The sequence below is a fragment of the Neolamprologus multifasciatus genome, chromosome 4 (genome assembly GCF_963576455.1).
Source record: "Neolamprologus multifasciatus chromosome 4, fNeoMul1.2, whole genome shotgun sequence".
Taxonomy (NCBI): domain Eukaryota; kingdom Metazoa; phylum Chordata; class Actinopteri; order Cichliformes; family Cichlidae; genus Neolamprologus; species Neolamprologus multifasciatus.
Window position 1 is genome coordinate 2,705,004 of NC_140442.1, and position 19,564 is coordinate 2,724,567.

Genomic DNA, 19,564 nt, shown 5'->3' on the forward strand with positions numbered 1-19,564 from the left:
GTTCATTTACTTTTAAAAATATTGAAAAGTCATCAAATTGATTGCAGGTTTTCCAGACTGTTTTATTGCCTCTGCGGTCAGCAGGCCAACGTCAGTCATGCCGGCGGTGGACAGCACTCGCTCTTTGATAATCACAAACCAACCCTGACCTCGACGTTGAATGCCAAGTTACAAATGTATCATTGTAAAGCTCAAATGAATCCACCTTTGTGGATGGACTGTTTGTTTACTGTTATTTGTAATTATGTTGCAACTCGGCCTGTTCGGCCTGAACATACAATTTATGCACGACACAGTAATTAAATCAAATCAATCATCAGACCAAACTCCAAATACGTTCACTTTACATTTAGACTGAAAACTTTACTTTGGCTCAACTTCACTCATCCTGCAAGACTTTCAGATATCCACTGCTAATAAATGCTCAACTACGTTACTTAATAATTATTAAACATGGAAATGATGAAAAAATAATAATAATATTTTATTCCTTAACCCTTTAAGACCTGCCATAGAACCAAGTCCGCCAGAGCTTATATTATATTTTTACATGCTGTGGAGCCATTTTTGGGAGCATTTCAAGTTGATATACATCAATACAACCATTACAGCCCAAATTTTAATAATATGTCTGCATTAAGTGCATAGTAATTACATAAATTGCAAAAAAGTGCAATAAACTACAAAAAAATTGAAAATCGTTTTTGTTTTTTTAAACTATTTCTAGTTAGAGAAATTTAAGAGGCTTATCCCTCAAAACTGTAAATACAAAAAAGTTGCACAAAATAGTTTCCCACCACAGGAAATTTATTTTGAGTGTCTTCATAGTTTTATTTTTGAAATACACCAATTTTTATATACTGCAGGAAAAACGAAAATAAATATTATGATGCAAATTTGCAAAAAAGCAGCATATGCATCAAAATAAACTATTTCCAGCAGTGCAATATGAGTCCTAAGCATCCCAGAAACCACACAGAAAGTCATAAAGTCAAACATAACTTTTAAAAACACCAGTATAGGCTCATGAGGCCCTGATAGTAAAAAACTACATTTCCGCAAAATGACGTCACTTCCGGTTTCGGGCAGGTCATGGCGGACATGCAAAAGTTCGTGCTGACGTCTATTCCAACGTAGGAAGTGTTACAAACAGCTGATCGGATCAGCAAAGCGTGTTTCTGGAATATTATGTTTTTGTTGCTGCAAGTGCTTTTTATGCAGTTTTTGCAAAGCTATATGTGGAAGGAAACTGTGACCGAGGACAAGCTGATGGCATAAGATGTAAGTACAACTCCTCCGGTTTCATATGCAAAAAAAATTATTGCTCTAGCTTACGTGGTTGCAGAGCTACAAGGATTTAAAAATAGTTATGCAAAACAGAGCGTGCCGCTCCGACCGGTTTTAAAGGGTTAATAAAAGTGTTGTAATTAATCGATGGATACGAATGCTTACTGTAAAATTCAACTTAAAACATTGTAAACAGTAAATAATTACTGTGTAATCCAGTCGCAAACATCACTGGATGACTATTATAACACTGAAACTTTACACAGTAACACCTGTGTAATTACATGGGTGTTTACCCTCACTAGTTTATTGGTTAGATTCAAGCACCAGTACCAGTGGTTAGCTTTTGAAAAAGACCGTCATGTGCACATAAAAAAGTTATGCTTAAAGTTACCCTTTATGTTAAAACGCAACAGCAAAAGGTCCCATCCAAGCGTCCACGCGTAAGGATTTGGAACTTGTCCCAGCAGCATCACAGCACCAGTAAAAGGACGCCGTGTTTATCTCTGAGACACCAGCAGCTCAGACCAAACAGCAGTGTCCGAAGGCGGGGTCACAGAATAATAAGATACCATTAAGTCGTTCTTAACACCTGTAATATTGTCAGGATGGTCCCATTATCCCTTATTTGACAATTATAAAATACATAATGCAATATATAATTATTTAAGTATTACTATTAGTTAATATTATATATTTTTTCATACATACACTATGAAAGAGAGAGAGAGCGATGTGGTGGAAGTTGAATTGGGGACACTGCCGTCACGACTGGCCGATTAAACACTAAACATTAGCAAACCATCTGATTTCAGGTCTTTTTAAGTCGCTACCTTATTAAAGGATACGCAAGGCAATTTACTTATATAGCACCCATCAGACATCGAGTGCTTCAGAGGTGTAGCACTACATTCAACATAAGGCTTCAGCAGTGAACAAATAACAGGGAACAGCAGCAAAAACACAAAAAAGGAAACGAACCGTAAAAATTCATTCAAGTGTTTTTTTAATTTAGAAACTTGTAAAATGCTGAAGTATTAAAAGTCTCTTCCTGGCACACCCGCGCACCCGGATCGAGAAGAATTACAGAATTACGCATCAGAGTTGAATGCTCTGATGCTAATTCTGCTGCAAAGATGGCAACTGTGTCACCAGAACGAAGCCGAGCGAGAATAAAGATGCCCGGGTGCATGCTGGGTAACGCAGTTGCTAAGCAACAATGAAAACTTTTGAAAACACGAGTTGATCTACGAGGAAAAACAATCTTTGAAATCACGAAACTGGATGAACAGCAGCGTTCGTATACTCTGATGAAAACTGTCACATTATAGAGGATGACATCAATAAAGTCTTTGCATTCTTGCCTGATTTATGATATTGATCAATCAAAAACTGCTATTGATTAATCCCCCGTTGCTTCAATCATTTCAGCAGCAATCTAAAAACATAATGAAATAACGATAAAATAATACGAGCAGGAGCCCGACGGCTACGAGCGCACGCTCGCTGTATATGCGGCGTGTTGGAGGGGAGTTCTCCTACATCAAAAATCAAAGCATTTAAGTAGATTGTACACAAGCACGTCTCGGAAGCTTGATCTTACTAATCTACAAATGGCTTCTTGTTATTAAACTGCTAATTCAGAGGATTAAAGGATCCATGAGAACACAATCCCCTTTACTTCCTTTCCAGGGTACGCTGAAGGTGGCTTAAATATTAATTAAGAACGCACACATGTTCGCTCGTGAGCGCACACGTACAGCTATGAAGAGTTCTTACTTTGCTCAAGTTTGTATGTCTGGTACTTTCCTCCTTTCTTTGTCTCATTTTCCCTCTAAAAACTTTCATTTCCTCTCAGTCAAACACAAACAGGCCTATTTTCACATCGCAGACGATCCTGCTGATTAATTCGTTTTTTTTAAAGTGCTGCTATCCCTGCTCCTCGCCGCCTCCAAAAATCATCATTCGACTGCTTTTCTTTTCTTTTTTTTGCCACAGTGACTCAGGATGAGGAAATAAACTCAGGTTGTAAAGTACAGCGCCGCGTGTCAGGAGATTTCACCGGCTTACGCAACCGAACTCTGAGGAAGTCGGAACACACCTGTATGCTTTGGACAGCGTGTCGTTTACTTTGCTGCTTCTTTCTCTACAACAACAAAAAATGCTGCATTCACTTCACAGCTCATTGTAAATTCATGAAAGCATCTTATGTGGAAAACCTAAAGTTTTTCCACTTTAAAAACACAGATATAGCAATGTGAATCATCTTTATTGTACTATATCTTCCAGGAGGAGGATGGCTCGGGCTAAGGAATGTGCTCATTTTTCAGCCAAGGGCATGCCTTTAAAAAGTACTGCAAATTGTTTCTTTTTTCCCTGATTAATATCACGATTCCACATCTCTCAAACTGCAGGGATCTCATTTTTGATTGAATCCGTTATATATAGGACGTTATACATTATATATAGTACATTAAGAGTGACACTAATAAGACATTTTGACATGCTTGCCTTGCTGAAGCTGCACAAACTGCTGATAATGTGGATTTATAAGGTGTATCGCTGCACCCGCATTAAATGAAAAGTTAAATTATGAACCAATCTATTTCTGATTTTAACAACATCCTCCAACGACACATTATTTTAAGTGTTCCTGTAAAAAAGCCATTACGGATATAAAACACCTCAAATTATTGTAATATCCCCGACGAAAAGGGAAAAGTTCATCTCGGCCGGTCCCTCCCGGTCTTAAAACGAGACGGTAAATTGACATCGAGTGTCAAGCGTGTAAAAGTCAAAGAGTCAAACCTGCGCCATAAGCCCAGAGAGAATGTACTGGGGCCAGCATGAAAAACTACTCACGGCGGATCACATTACCCGCCTTTTTCACTGAAATAAGCAGTGTAATTTATCCTGACCTTTTTAGATTACTATGAATGTGCTGTCTGTGTAATTTTAACTGAAGCCCTCAGCAGCTTTGCTGGTCTGGAAACACTCGCCATGAAACCCGAGCGGCGGCGTAACGCCGCCGATACAGCAGTGATACAGTACCAAACAAATGCCGAGGGAGCGCCTGACATTCGCCGCCGTTAACCCGCATCAAGGAGAATCGCTGGGTTTCATCATCGTCGTCGTGGCCGGCAGATTCACCTTCAGAGCCCGCCGCTTCGATTGACGGCTAATAACAAAAGTAGAAGCCTATTTTAGCTGTGACAAGTGTTTCAGGATTAGACTTTCACTCCTAATGGGTTCTCTGGTAACGGTTTAATTCACTACCTATGCGATATCAATTCCATTATAATCTCATTAAGCTATTGCACACTGAGGTGATTTCGAATGAATGTGAAACAGCCAACCGTACGCTCCCCTCTAATTGAGCAATACTTTTTATTCATTATTATTGCCCATTATTAAATTAATGAACTTAATGGACTTATTTTCCAAATTGCAAAAGACCCCTGGCAACATGTTTTTAATTCCATTAGCAGACATATTGAAATTTTAAAAAAAAAGAGGAAAAAAGGGAGAAGAAACAGGGAGATACACGGAGGTGTGTGGGCAATTAGCCTACTGCTGCGACAGATCATCAGCGGCACAGTTTCCCCCCTCTGACCGGCGGGAGTTTGTCCATCTCGTCCTGAATCCCGGCCGACGGCGCTCACCTGCTCAGACTTTTATGCTAACGTGCTTCACAGCTCCACGTCGCGCCGCTTTAACCTCGATGCTAAGACGCCGCACGCGACACGACGACACATTTGAATATTGTATTGTAAGCCGAACGAAACGTAACCTAAATAATACATGAAATAGATTTTCTGAAATGAGATCTTTTCAGTAACCAGAGGCCACCGTGCAGAATCGCCCAGAAGATGAAAGCGGCGGATCTGCATAACTGAACGGCTGATCGATACTCCTCAAACTAAAATGGCAAGTCTTGATAAGGTTATTGAATTTTCTTTTTAATTAAAAAGCACACCGCTTCACTCTCTGTCAAATACCAGAGCGGTGCTGATGATGAGAAGAGGAAAGGGTTGTCCTTGTTTATATGTTCATCACTATATGAAAAACAGCGGGGGAGTAGGGGTGGGGGGGGGGGGGCTGTCGGCACATCATCAATCAGCGCGGCGGAGAAATTTATTTTCTGTTTGTCGTCGGTTGTTTCTTAGAATTAAGCTGTCACGGATGCCCTCAAATCCCAAACGATGACATTCGTATAGATATGAAGTTTTATTACATGTCATTCATCAGCTCAAAAACCATCAGTGCTATTTATTCCCATCCGGAATCGTTTCCCGTTTAATGTTTTCTCTTTTTTTCCAACCGGAGAAAAACAGCTTTCATTCGGATTTTTTGCATCTAAATCAAAAAAAGTCAAAAAAAAGATGCAACGACAGCAACGCGGCCACGTGCGTAGAGATTACGTAACGCGCGAGAGACTGCATCGGTTTTGTTTAATGCAAACCGGGAGTGGTACGCTCGCCCTCCCATATTCTAGTCATGAAAATGCATAATTTAAAAGAGCTGAGACCAAACTGTTCCTCAGCAGTGCAGAGCTGCGTCGTATCAGTGCGAACATCAGTGGATGGAAAACTCTGCTCCCCGGAGAGAGCGCCATTACATTCAATTGTCAACCGCTGGATAAAACTCATTTCACTCTGCACAGTGTCTGAATGGCTCCATACATTCTGCCGAGGCCACGATGTGATAGCGCAGCGTGTCAGGAGCACACTAAAGGGCTTTTAAAGCAGGTTAGAGAGCCGCACAAAAGCCACAGAGCGCTGGGGCAGAACGGCGGCGCCACAGCTGACCGTCCCTCACGCAGCCCCGAGGACCCCGGGTAAACAAGCAGGCACCGAGTCGCCGCTCGCTGGGAGGTCCGAGCCAAGTTGTTAACAACGAGATCATGTCGGCTTCTATTTATAGATGAATGAAAGCGTCTCCGGGTGAAGAGTCTTTTTTAAGTTTTAATTCATTCCCTCTGTTTAGCGCTCGCGCTGTGCAGCTGCACAAATGATTTAAGAGCGCATTTGGAAGTCGGCGTTCGGTTAGCTTATTGCACAGTTATGACATGTCTGAGCCATGCATGTCAAGCGTTATCAGAACTATTTAGAAATTCTGTTTTGCATGGCTACTAGTCTTTTTGGATCTTTCCCCAAAACATCCAAAATTCCCTTTTATACGCTGGAGAATCCCCCTGCAGGACGGCAACAGCGAGCAGTCCTAAAAAAGTTGGGTTACTTTTTCAGCAGACCCTCGACTGACATCAAAGAAACGTCTATACATTATCTTTATGAAAGCGTACGTATGGCACCTCTTCTTCTGTGGTATCACGGCACAGACTGTGCACAAAGCAGCTCAGAAAAACAAACCAAACAAAAAGTGGCGTTTGGGATCTTTGGCCACAGTCCTGTTATCCTCTCGCCTGTATTCGTTTTTTTCTGAGAAAATGACAACGCTGTCACATTATACCATGTTTTCAATAAGAATTATTTATCAGCGGGAGTTCAATCATCTTTACGGGGCTGGCCGTTTGCGCGTTGCTGAATATTTCTGTTTCTAGTCGGTGCTTAAACAGGAGCTTTGACCAGCTCTCACAGGGATGGAAATAGACACCGGCTGCAAATATACCGCAGGTTATATAATGATCATGAAAACTACATGAGAACGAACGCCTCCCCCACCGCAGACAAACACGGTCAAAAATCACTCTGACAGCGAGTGGGTGCACATAAACACGCATGCGCGCACGCACACGCGCAGACGGTCGCTGACACCGTGAGAGGCCAAGCCTGACATGAGGTGAGATGAAGTAGCATTTCTCATCATCTGCTGAGACTGCCTGTGTCTGACCTGGAGGATGGAGGTAGGCCGGGGGCATGGCCTCGGGACCCGGGCAGGCGGAGTGAAAGCAGCCTCCGCTGAGACTTATAAAGTCCCGGCCACAATTTACTGGGAAGGCTCAAATTGTGGTGTCCAGTGGCCACAGCGCAGCTCTGCTGTCAGCGCCACTCTTATTTGCTTCATTCCCTTTGACACTGCCACTCGATTAGGGTCATAAATTCCATGAAATCGGTCAATAACCTATAACACTAATGTCACTCTCCTACCATTAATTTTACAGCCTGTGTGCCACACTGTTTCTTAACCCCCTTTTACGTGACAGAGGGGGTTGCACTGGCTGCGATTGATTGAGAAGAGTATAGAACAAGCTTTGAGCACAGTCTTTGCACCCATATAGAAAAACAGATGCATTAAAAACACCAGTGTTGCAGACTGTTGCCCAACAATGCATCCACTACTCTCTCATCAACCATGCAACTGTGCAGAATTTGGATTTGCAGGCTTATTAACTGCAATATTCACAATTAGCACAAAAGCTACTTGGATGCTTCCGAATAGTTTGCATTCGATGGGAGTATAGTGGTTTTTTACAATGTTGGATTTTGTACTAATACAAAAAAACCCAAAACAACACAAAATACTGCAAAAAGCTGACCATGCTGTTTGTGTGTATTATAATTATGCAGTTCTGACACCGACCTCCCTGCTACCCCAAAAAGAAAAAACACTTTCTTTATCAAATATACAAAAATAACAAGAAATTAGACAGATTTCTACCATCTATGGTAAAACAGGCTTATTGCTTTTACCATATATGAACCGTCATCCCGAGAGGCCAATTCTGAGACCAGAAGCAGCCAGATGATGCGTCATATTCATGTATTTGTACTTTCTACAGCTACTGGTTTGCATTCAGCTGCTTCTTCCACACATAAGGTTTGTTCACTTGCCATGTGTTTTATAAATGCCACCGTGCTCCAGCGATCGGTCCAGGCTGAGGTGGGATCTGTTTAGAACATCGACATGTTCTAGTAAAAATTTAAATATTTGGACGGGTGCAGACGCAAGCTCATTTTAAGAAATGTCCTATTATATACAGACAAAGAAACAACAGATCAGCATGTTTCCCTGAATGCACTTCCAAAGCTTGAGCGTCTTACAAATATATTAGCTAATCAAATATATATGTGTGTATTTTACTGTGCAGTAGAAGAACCTTTGGGTTCTGAAAACCCTCCAAACTGACATTTCTATCTTTGAGGAAAGCAACAGATACACCTGCTGACCCTGAACTGATGCACAGGTGAAAGGTGACACACAGCAAGTCTGTTTTTTGTTTGTTTTCTGGGGGGAGAACAGAAAAAAATTAGGCCTACATCCCAAAAGATTTAAGAGCATAAAACAAATAAAACACACATGACTGTGGAGCACCTCAGTGTCCCAGCAGAAGGTCTGAAGGAGGAGGAGATGCTCCCCCCACGACCTGGACAAACGGCAGAGGGCGGATGGAATCTAAAGATAACTATTAAAAACAATGTATCTATAAAAACTACTAATAACACTTAAAATATCATCATTTGGTCAGTACATCCACACGACAGTGAGTCATTTATCTTTTCAGATTTTCCCTTTAAATAAACCTTCCAACAGGTTTTCTATTTAATTTTACTAAAACTCGAAAAGAATTTTCGAGTATTCGAGTCTAAAATCGGGGGAAACGCACAAATTACATTTGTTGCTGTGAGAGAGGGGCAGCAGTGGGTTTCTTGTCATGCGTGGCAGGTTGCCAGCGGATATGTTGCTGCCATTCTCACAGGGGCCTCTCCTCCAATCTTTTCTGTATGTGAGCGCTGACACTTCAGGGCAATATCTACAGCACAGGCGTGTTAGCGGCGTGCACGCCCGTGCTGCAATGCAGCCGAGCAGGATGAAGGACTGCCGTGAGAGACTTGTGGAGTTACTGGAGGTGCAACAGGGCGACCGCGAAAAGTCGAAAAAATTAATAACAAGGCTGAAAAATAGAATTAGCAGCATCTGACTCAGCTTTGGACTTTCTGTTCAAATGAAGGAAGGAAGAGAGAAAAGGCAACTTCCTGTGATAGTGAGTAGCCTCTTCTAAACGCTACGATGCCCAAACTCACTCAGGTGTTGTTTAAAATTTGGAAGGAGAAAAAAAATCGTTGAACTTTTGCTCCAGTTTCATTTGGAGAAGCCGTAACCTTAATATTTAATCCTCCGAGTCATTAAGATGTAAAATGTGTGCTTTGCTTTGAACATCATGCTGCACAATCGCTCCTGATTCACTCGTGCGGGATTGTTCACTCAGTCAAGAGCGAAAAACAGACGATATCGCCTCGTGTTCTGGCGACTTGGCGTGCACTGGCGTCGATCCATCCTACTACTTCGCTGGCTCCTTCCTCTCCTCGTTGTTTTGCTTTTCAGCCTGCGCTCCCTCACTCTCTCGCTCGCCTGAAGAAAGGGAGAGAGCGAGAGCCAGGGCCCTCTAAACAACGCAGCCGCAGTTAATCATTAAATCAGATTTTTATTTTTGCCTCCTCTGGAATGGCTGGGCTCGAATTGACACGGAGCCTCGGCGGCGGCGAGGCAAAATGGCCGCTCGCAGTAACAGCTCACAAGCCCCCGGACAACCTGAGGCATGGCCATCCAATCCCACATCATTAAGGCTAGAGTCCTTTATTGTGTTGGAGGCATTAAAGGGTGCGCTGGCTATAGCCCTGAAGTCACACTCCACTAGGAGAAAACAGCAGAAAAATAACAGCACAGCTGGATAATGACTTTTCCCTGGGAGGCTGACCATGTGTACAAAAGCGCTAATGATAGCAGGTGCAATAAGCGAGCGCGAGGCTTTTACTGCGTCCGGATCTATTTTCCTCTGCTAAACTCACCAGTGATTTCCCCCGTGTAGGTGTCTTTCTGTAGTTTAAGAACACCTACCTCCTCCCGCCTCTCCATACACTCTCTCTTCCTGTATCTAATCTCTTTATCAGCTGTGCAGCTCATATCAAAGAGGACTGTGGTGTGAAAATCCTGCAAGTAAAACCTGCTGTCAGAGCCTAATCACAATTAGCTGGGCTCTAGACCCATTAGCCCCAAGGGGAAGAGACCAAAAGCTGACAGAATTAATGTTAAAGCTACTGATTACTAATGATCCCACAGAGCACAAAGGGTGGAGCCCCGCTATCCCGAAAAGAGAGGAAAATAAAAGCCTACTAGCCTCATTTTTCTGACTGAATTGATTTTCTATGCAGCTGGCATTACACTGGAAAAGAACTATACAATTTGCTCGTCGGTGAAGTTGCAAGAACCTCATTGGTATTAGCGGTTAAAGAGATAACACAGTTCCTGGATGTACTTCTCATTGCTTCCTTAGCTCAGATTTGTAGCGGCGTCGTTACATCAGCGCTGCTACAAAGGCATGTGTGCCGTCCAGATTATAAAACATCGAGCTGGAAGTTAATGACTGATTGCAACAGCCGTTACTCAAACTCGTAAGGAAAAGACAGCAACAACCAGCAGACAAAACAACGGCACGCGGCCCCCCCGCGGTGAATCACCTGCAGTATAAGCCTTTCAAAGAAGCGCCTCGCATTTGATGTTAAGCCCTCAAACTGTTCGGGCTGTCGGAGGTCTTGCCGGGGAGATAGAAATGTCTAAAGTTATTACAGCAGTCAGGTAAAGTGTGTGGCAACACGGTCCTGTAATGGGGGTGGAGAGTCGGCCAGCAGCTGCTAATGAAGGCGTCTCGGGGAGTACTAAAGAGCCTACGTGACACTACTTCTGATTTTCCCGTCTAAGGACACAGATCAATTAATACATTAACAAACGATCGCGAGCACTTCATCTTGCAATATGAAACCAGCGGCCTGGACTCGCTGCTCTCCCGCCCAGAATGGCTGATCAGCTCTGCCTCTTCATGCTGTCCGTCACGAATTTCAACGTTTTCTGCTGGTCAGGCTGCAGACGTCTCTCTGAGCACATGAAATGCATATGGGAGTTCTTATATGTGCACAGAGTTGGGCCTAAAATCCCACACTGCTTTCATCTATCAATCATATCACTTCCACCACATGCACGTTCTAATTAAAGTGAGGCTGTGGTCTTCAGGTCGGCTGGTCGATTGGTTGGTCAGCTGATCTCGCGATTCTGATTGGCTGGACAATTGCTGGTGTTATTTTCATTAGGAGAATTAATCCATTATTTTTGGCAGCATGAGGAATAGACTTCCTCTAAAAAGAAAAAATTGCCCAGCTGAAGGCAGACTTGATCCAATCTTCATTTCCTAATCAGAGCTGGCTCAAAACTAACCGACGCTGCGTTCGGCCAAAATAGATGACTGTGCGTAAACTTTGCAGCTTTTTGCATTTCACAGCTTCACGTTTCATCTAAATCCTGCTTTACTAGTCAGTAGCGTAGCGTCTTAGAACCAGCAGTTTGCAGCCATTGTTCATTGCAGACTAGCAAATGCAGCAACATTCAATCATCTTGTTGACTAGTCACTGCGAGAAAGGGTAGAACGATTTGTCTGTGCTGGACTTTTCCTCCAAAAAGACTTCCTGCTTTGGGTTTAAATTAGAGCTGGGCGATATACGATTTTTTCATATCACGATATGTTTTCTTCATTTCAGGCGATAACGATATATATCACGATATATATCACGATATATATCACAATATAAGCCAAATAACTATATTTGTAAGATTTAAATGTGCCGTTGCTCACAAGTAAAATGTGAAATTATCAGCGGCAGGTTTCTTCCTGTTAAAAGGGAGTTTTTCCTTCCCACTGTCGCCAAAGTGCTGCTCATAGGGGGTCATATGATTGTTGGGTTTTTCTCTGTATCTATGAAGCGCCTTGAGGCGACTTTTGTTGTGATTTGGCGCTATATAAATAAAATTGAATAGAATTAAATAGAATTGTTTTGATTTAAATATTTATTTCCCATAATAAGTTCAACAGAGTAGATGTACTTAAGGAACATGAGACTTTTTCAGATAAATAAAGGCAAATATTGCAAACTACACAAAAGGCAGCCGCTAAAGCGTTTAAGTTTCAAAACGGAACAAACAAAACAGACTAAATTGTCAATTCCACTTAGAAACAAAATATTAATTCTAAAAATAAATCTTAGTTTGTTTTACAGAAGAACAGACAAAATTGACTAACTTTTGTCAATATCAAATAAACAGAACTAAAAGGAAATTCTCAATCTCTCCTTGTTGTATAGCTGAGCTTTCAAACAGTTTTAACAGTTACTTTAGTCTGACAAAAGCTTCCAGTCAGAAAGCGATTTATTGTATTTCCAGACTTGCTTTCGGCACAATTTACAGTGTGCGCTACTCTGCTTTTTGTCAGACTTGAAATAGCCGAAATACCTTCACACTACAGAACTTCTGTGGCTCTTCTGCTCGACAATCTCTCCGGCATTGGAACCATCATCTGTTTTCTCTTCGGTAACCTTCGCTCACGCTCTCGGTTGATTTTTCTCTAGTCGGCACACTCATTTCCTCCATTACCCGGGCGGCACGGCGTTGTTGTACGTAACAAGTCACGTGACGTGATGCTGCGGCTGTGATTGGTTCGGCTCTGCGCTACGTAATTTGGATTGGCTGTTCTTCGTCTTCTTTTTTTTTAAGAGGACAAGAGAGATGAGGCCTATCGCAATAGTTTAACTTTTCTATCGAGAAAAAGTTATTTTGTAATCATTCTATCGCCCAGCTCTAATTTAAATATATCTTAATATTATTATTTGGTGTGATGGTTATTTACAGGACGCCTTAGCATCTGCAGCACATCCAGGTAAACCGAGATAGATGTAAAACTTCCTCTTGCATTAAAACAGCACAAGTAAAAGCAAATGTCTGATTTTGCTGTTATCGCTTAAGGACAACAGCGACGAGCCTAGCATGATTCAGTGTGCTATAAATACAGACGTTTTGTGTTTATTTATAATTCATCTAGGCTAATAAGGCTGCAGGTCGAGTACACCGAGACCAATTTAGCTAATCTAGCGATAACCTGCAGTTTTATTTCCCCTCGATTGGTTAAAGAGAAGGCACAATTCAGTCAACCAAGTTGTTCTTTGGTTGAATGCAGCCTGAGATTGAACATCTGCCTAAAGGGAATGCACTCCTGCTAATGGCCACAGCTCCAGAGCCTCAAACCAGCCCCGCCGCTAGCCGCCGCGCATCGACGTCCGCTGTTGTTTGGTTCGGTTTTTTCCCCGATAAATAAAAACAAAACATTAATACAGGCCAAACACGCCGTGTGAGCAGTCTGCGGCGCACTTGAGTGCGTTGGTTGGGGAAGTCTAACGTAAACCATCGCTCCTTGGCATGCCATATATATCCAGTCTCCCCATTACCACCATCTCTACTCGACAGCAAGGGCCCTGCACTGCTAAATTATTCATCACACTGAGGGGAGGACAGAAGCATGCATGGTTTCTCCACTCCATGCCTCTTCCCTTTTTCTCTCTGTCTCTAATGCAAAGGAACAGCCGGGTGGAGAGAATGATATACAGGCCATCTTTCCATCACTGCATGGCCATTGCAGGAGATGTCGCCTCCACTTCCTCCAATTACCACAGTGGAGCTGATTTTGGGTTTTAGGTTGAACACCGTGGCAGGCCAGACGGTCGCCGGCTTGCCCGTCGCGCATATGCGGGGAATGGTGGGTGGCACCCAAGGGTCCCATGCATAACCTGGGACGTCTTTGTATACACATTCATCTATATCAGTGGGCAACAGGGAAATGTAAGCCAAAGGTAATTGCCCTGGATAAGAACATCTGCTTGGTGAATAAATATTCTAATGAGGGGAGTTTGCAGGTTCCCCAGACTGATGCACGGCTGACAGGCCTCCGGAGGGACCGCAGGTAATGCTCGCCACCTGCAGTTCAAACGGGAGGCAGTCGCACCCTCCTCTCGCAGCTAAATGCTGGCCGACTAACACAAGTTCGCTTACTCCCGCGCACGCACGCGAAATACACTCCAGGTATGGTATAGTAAATCATTCCCTGGGTGGGATGTTGCTTTTCTCATAAGTGTTATTACACCCTGGCAGTTTCATTTTTGTGTAACCCAGAAAATGTTTTGAGTGTTTCAAATTTTACCCTTTTTTTCTCGAGGAAACGCAAAATTCAGACAAGGTGAGAAGAAATTCATAATTCTCTAATTCCACTTCCTGGAGTGATGTGGGAAGCCGGACTCTTTATATACACTCAGGAGTGACTCCCAATAAAGGCTTGGTCCTCCAAATAATTTCCCTTACATCCTAAAATCGGATGGTATCCTTAAAGGCCAGTAGAAACCTTTATATGATGGTGGCTCATGTTACAACAAGGAAGTCGCTCCAGCTCCTGCACAGTGGAAATATTTAAGTCAGTCTGCATCGTCAGACGAGGTTAAGCCCACATCAGCTAAATCTGCATGTGTAAATTTTCTCCTGTGTAAAATATCTGTCTGCAAAATGTTTTAGAGGCTCCTGCACAAACTGGGGGCAATAATTATTTGGTGAGCTATCATCTCATTTTTAAATGAGCCCAAGTTTGCTTCATCATGTTGTTTATTTTGTCCAAAGAAGAGTCAAAAAGCTGGAAATATTCCATGTCCTATGATAAAGAAGTAGGAAGGAGACACATTCTCATACTTGAAAGCTGGAAACATTAAATAACTTCTAGAAATGAGCTAATAATTTATTATCACTTGGTTATTTTTACTTGTGGTTAATTAAAAATCATTCTCATCACTTTGTTCCTTGTGTGATTTTCTCGTTGTGGAAATATTGACCTCTTTTTAGGCTCTGGCTGAAAAATCATCACGAAGACATTTGGCTTCTGTGATCGTTCAGAAATGCAGAGTCTTCAAAGATTTTGAAGTTTTAGAGGCATAATGATGAAACGAGTCATGAGTCATGTATTGACTCCACGCTTTCAGCAAAATAATGTTGCTTCTCAAGTGAGCAGAAAGTAGTAAGATATATAACTTTAATTTAGCATAATGGATGCGCTCCCAGATGCAAGAGCTCCTTTACTAATAGCTCTTTTTTACTAACACGATGAGAGTAAGCCCACTGCAGTACACGCAGCCTCATGTTACAGTGATGAGCCTGCAGGGCTGTAAACTGCCAGCACTACCGCTTCGGTCTGTTCAGCCTACATCTGCGTGTGGTCATCACTCTGACCGGGCCGGAGGGGGAATACGTGATGAAACGGGAGGTGGAGATCGGTGAGCTGCTGCAGACAGTGATGAGCCTCTTTCAATAAGCATCAACACCCAGAAAACATCTCAAGGCGAAAGCTCCGAGTATCAAAGAGGCCTGCGTTGCAGCGAGGCCTCGGAAAGCACGCGAGCACCGCACGCTGCGTTATGTTCTTTTAGTTGTGGCATAATTTGGAAAGCATACACCGTCCTGTCACTTCCATTCTGCTCGGAGACAAAAGGAGAGCTTCGCGCGAGGCTCGAATGTGAGCTCGCGTCACCGCTTGGAGCGACTTTGGCCCCCAAACATCCTCTTTTTCCAGAAACGTGAGCTCTGAATCAATAGCTGTTTCATTCATAGCGTGCATAGCATACTTTTATTCATGTTTTGCTTCACTTCCATATTTTAAAAAAGTGGTTCGAGCAGAAAGTCATTCATAATGGAGTCATCCTTGTAAAGTAGCTTTCCCCCAAAAAGATGCACTCTCCCCAGAAATCTGAACTAGCGATCAATAGCTACACACACACAGACGCACACACACAGTCTGCAGGAGACATATCTCCAACTGCATCACAGCTCAGACTGTTTACAGTGGCAAGGCTGAAAATATTCATTTACTTTGTATTTCTGTGAAGGTACAAAATACAAGTTAGCAAAACTTGGGGGGATTAAAGCGATCTGCAGTGAGCATCAGTGAGAAATTTAGATTAAAAAGCAGAAGAAGAAGAAGCACAAATGCAAAAGCAGAGCGAGCGTTGGGCGGGTATTGTTGTGGTGAGAATACAAACCACCGAGGAGACAAAACCAATCTGACTAATCACACATGATCTCAAAGAGAATTAATCAGCAGCTCTGGTTAACAATCTGTAATTATCCTCATTCTGCGCTTAATGCCATTTAATTTATGAAATTCTGCCTGACTTAGATATATAGGCGAGGAAAACAACAATATCACACAAAAAGCGTTGGAAACAGCGCAGGCGAGGAAATCACAACGTGTCCCCGAAAGACCCCGAGTCGTTCTCAGACGGAGGGACACCGTTTCAGCTGCATGCTGGGTAGTTTGACAATCAAGGGGGGGTGAGTTGACGAACTCGTGAAGGTATTGGCGTGGATAACAATCGCACCCAAACATCCGATTTCGTTTAAAGGCTGAACAAACGTGACGGGCCTCTGTAGCTTCTGGCTGCAGCAACCCAACATCAATAAAACACATGAGAGTGGAAAAACCATCAGCTCTGTTCATGCATGTGGGAGGCGCTGCACCGCACACGCGCTCAAACTCACACTGTATATAATGTAAGGGCTGCAACACGCTCTGACACATGCGCCACACACGTTCAACACGCCAACTCTGTGCATACCGGAGCGGTGTGAGGAGATACCCACACTTTAGTGGTGCGGTACTCACCCAAAAGTACATCATCATGGTGGAATCGGGGCAGGTGTGGGCAGACGGGTGGAGGAGAGCGGGGCTGAGCGCTGGGACCAGTCCAGCCAGCGTGGGTGTCAAGAGGAGTCCGAACGTTTGGACAGAGAGCTTTACTGGTCCCTGTTCCACTGAGGCAGCCCTCCCTCTCAACTGTTCAATGGGGCTTGACTTGAGGTCCCCCAGCACTTCTTCTCCTTTCGTTTCTTTCTCTTGACAAGCAGCTTGTTCTTCAGTTAATTTTTAAAAGAGCCCTTTCTCTCTCCTCTTCTTCTTCTTCTTTTGAGCCAACACAAGAAAGAGGGGGGGAAAGCAGACGGGAGAAAGGAAAGAGAGCTGGGGAGGTGTTGTAACCTCTTTTTTCTTTCGACACTCTTCCACTCCACTTGCCTCTCCACACCACTCACTTCAAGACTCTCTCTCTCTCTCCCCGTCTCTCTCTCTCTCCCCCCTGTGCCGTCTCTTATTGGTGAATGTGAAATCAGTCGGTACGGCACCGAGGCTCAACTAGAGCAGCAGGAGCAGCAGCCTGCGCTTGACAGCTGCCTCCAGCGTTCCTCCACCGGAGCCGTGTTGCTCTGCATAGAGGAGTGCGCCGAACAAACCGGGATCCTGCAGACGGTACTGTAAAATTCAGCGTCCCGGGGAGGAGGCGGGGGGTGGAGGGGGGGGGGAGAGTTGTGAGGGAGGGGGTGGGGGGGAGCAGGAAGCTGAGAGTCGTGGTGGGGATCTCTGCGGGGAGGGGGGTGCTGTGTTGGGGATGATGCTGGTGATAGTGAGGACTAACAGATCGCTCCCCTTTCTTCTTTTCGCCGTCTGCGACTGCGATGAGTTGCATTGAAGTTGTGGCAGTTTTAGTTCATTGAAGAGAAGAAGAAGGAGGCGATGCTGAAGGAAAAAAAGACTCTCAGACAAAACCTTAAAATATGCCACAGGCAATTGGGAGGCGCAGCCTATTTTCCACTTGTTTTCTACTTTTAGCTGCCGATAGCTTCTCTGCCTTTTATTTTCCCTCTTTTCCTCCGAACTCGCGATTCGGTGACCTTTTTGTTTCGGTGAAAAAAAATTTTTTCAGGTGGCGTTGTGGCAGATCAGAGGCCAGATGAAGTTGGTGTGAAATACCTCTGTGTGTGCCAAGCTATATTACATTACATGCTTTAGTGTGTTTTCCATCTGGCGGCTATAAAGGGGGAGGGGAACGAGGGAGAGGGAGGGAGGGGAGGAGGGAGGACTGGCTATCTTCTAGACAGCACTGTAACAATGAGCCTGCCTCAGCAATTTTCAAAACATATCATCAATACACGACTGGGAGCTCGCGCTTTTAAATATTAACCCTGTGGCAACCGGGGCAGGCTGCGGAGAGCTCAAGTGGTTTTGCGGCATCCTCTGGAGCCGGATCATCCAATAAAAGACGTCCTGGGGGATGAGCTAATTTGCTGTAGGATCCTAAAGAACATTTGCCAGCTATAGAGCACATTGGCCTAATGAACAGAACAGATATATGCAGGTTATGTTACCCATCAGTAATTGCCACATAAGGAGCCCGAGTTAGATTTGCAGCTGGCTTTGAGCGAATTGATACACAAGGGGCCTCGTTCATATGGTGTAACTGTCATCTTAAATTTATCACCCGTTTTATTTTTTTCCTCCTTCAGAAAAAGCACAAGTGAGCGGTGAAATATGAAATGGCACGCAGGCAAAGAACCGCAATTAGTAACTTTGCAAATATTGTGATGTTTTAAGAAGCTTTTCATAAATCAAGACATGCACCATATAATTCTTAAACCGCCCCCCCTCCGTCACGTCGCACAATCCAGCATCTCCGTTGCTTTGCACACATGCAATCTCCCCGCTGGTAGCACGGGATGCACATGCAAGGCTTCCATATCTTTATATATGTCCACCAGAAGTCAATGGATTTACATTAGCAATCACAGAGTGGATAACCGCCCCGGTCCTCCATCAATCTCTGATGGGAAATAAAAATGAAATGCACTTCTCAGGCAACTCAGATTAAGGATCACGCTTTTATCAAATACTGAAGTCTATTTCAAGTCGTGCTCATAAATAACTGAGGGGGGAGAGAAGGAGGAAAAGAACGAGTTTGGAGGCAAAAAAAGAAAAAGCAGGACGGGCTGGAGAGCAGGTGGGGGTGGGTGTAGGTGCAGACAGAGAGCGCGGTCTGGAGCTAAGGCCACTTAGGGTTGGGGAGGAAAGAATCAGAGGGCATTTAAGCATTACGTAAAGTCTGCATCTCCTGTCTAGGAATCTACGCCCGTTAAAGGAAGTGCAATGCAGGTAAACGCGGTGTTGTTTGGGATGCTTTTCCCTTCTTCCTGTCACCTCTCTGAGCTGCATTTTTCCCATACTCCACACTACTTACAGAGCATTGGAGTGGCTTTCCCAACCATTTAGATTTCCCACCATAGTCTAGACACTCCCCAGAGACTCTGCCATCCATTATAAAGATGGAGCTTTCAAACCGAAGAGGAAGTGAAGGCCTCACACACAGAGTGTTCTGCCTAAAATGTCCGTCTGTCTCCGACCGTCGCCGGCTCGAGATCTGCCGTCTTAATATTTTATGCCGATCTCACCTCTCGTCCGTAGCGTCTTCTGTCGAGCCACGCTCGGATCTTGTCGTTAGAAAGACACCGGAGGAGACAATGAGAGTTCTCACTCTCATCCCTGCGAGCTCCCCACGGGGTTCTGGGCTATCGTTGCGACCGGCTCGCCCCAACGCTCGGACCGAGCCCCGAAGGAAGACGGCGGCTCGGTCTGATGCTGCCA

At 43.9% G+C, this 19,564-nt stretch overlaps 1 protein-coding gene and 1 long non-coding RNA gene across 5 annotated transcripts in view; one reads left to right on the top strand and one right to left on the bottom strand.

Annotated features, from left to right (window-relative positions):
* LOC146519468 (RNA binding protein fox-1 homolog 3-like) overlaps positions 1-19,564 on the bottom strand; it is a 358,350-nt gene that overhangs the window by 123,660 nt on the left and 215,126 nt on the right. Inside the window, exon 1 of one of the 4 annotated variants that reach the window (XM_085158200.1) lies at positions 16,760-17,414. The exons of the other annotated variants lie outside the window; for them this stretch is intronic. Coding sequence (XP_085014326.1) covers positions 16,760-16,777 — 18 coding nt within the window. The 5' untranslated portion in view covers positions 16,778-17,414. Of the gene's footprint in view, positions 1-16,759; positions 17,415-19,564 lie in introns of those variants that run through there. 4 annotated transcript variants of the gene reach the window in all.
* On the top strand, positions 693-4,786 carry LOC146519469 (uncharacterized). The gene is made up of 2 exons (XR_014873898.1): positions 693-1,676; positions 1,710-4,786. It is a non-coding gene; the product is annotated as an uncharacterized LOC146519469 (long non-coding RNA).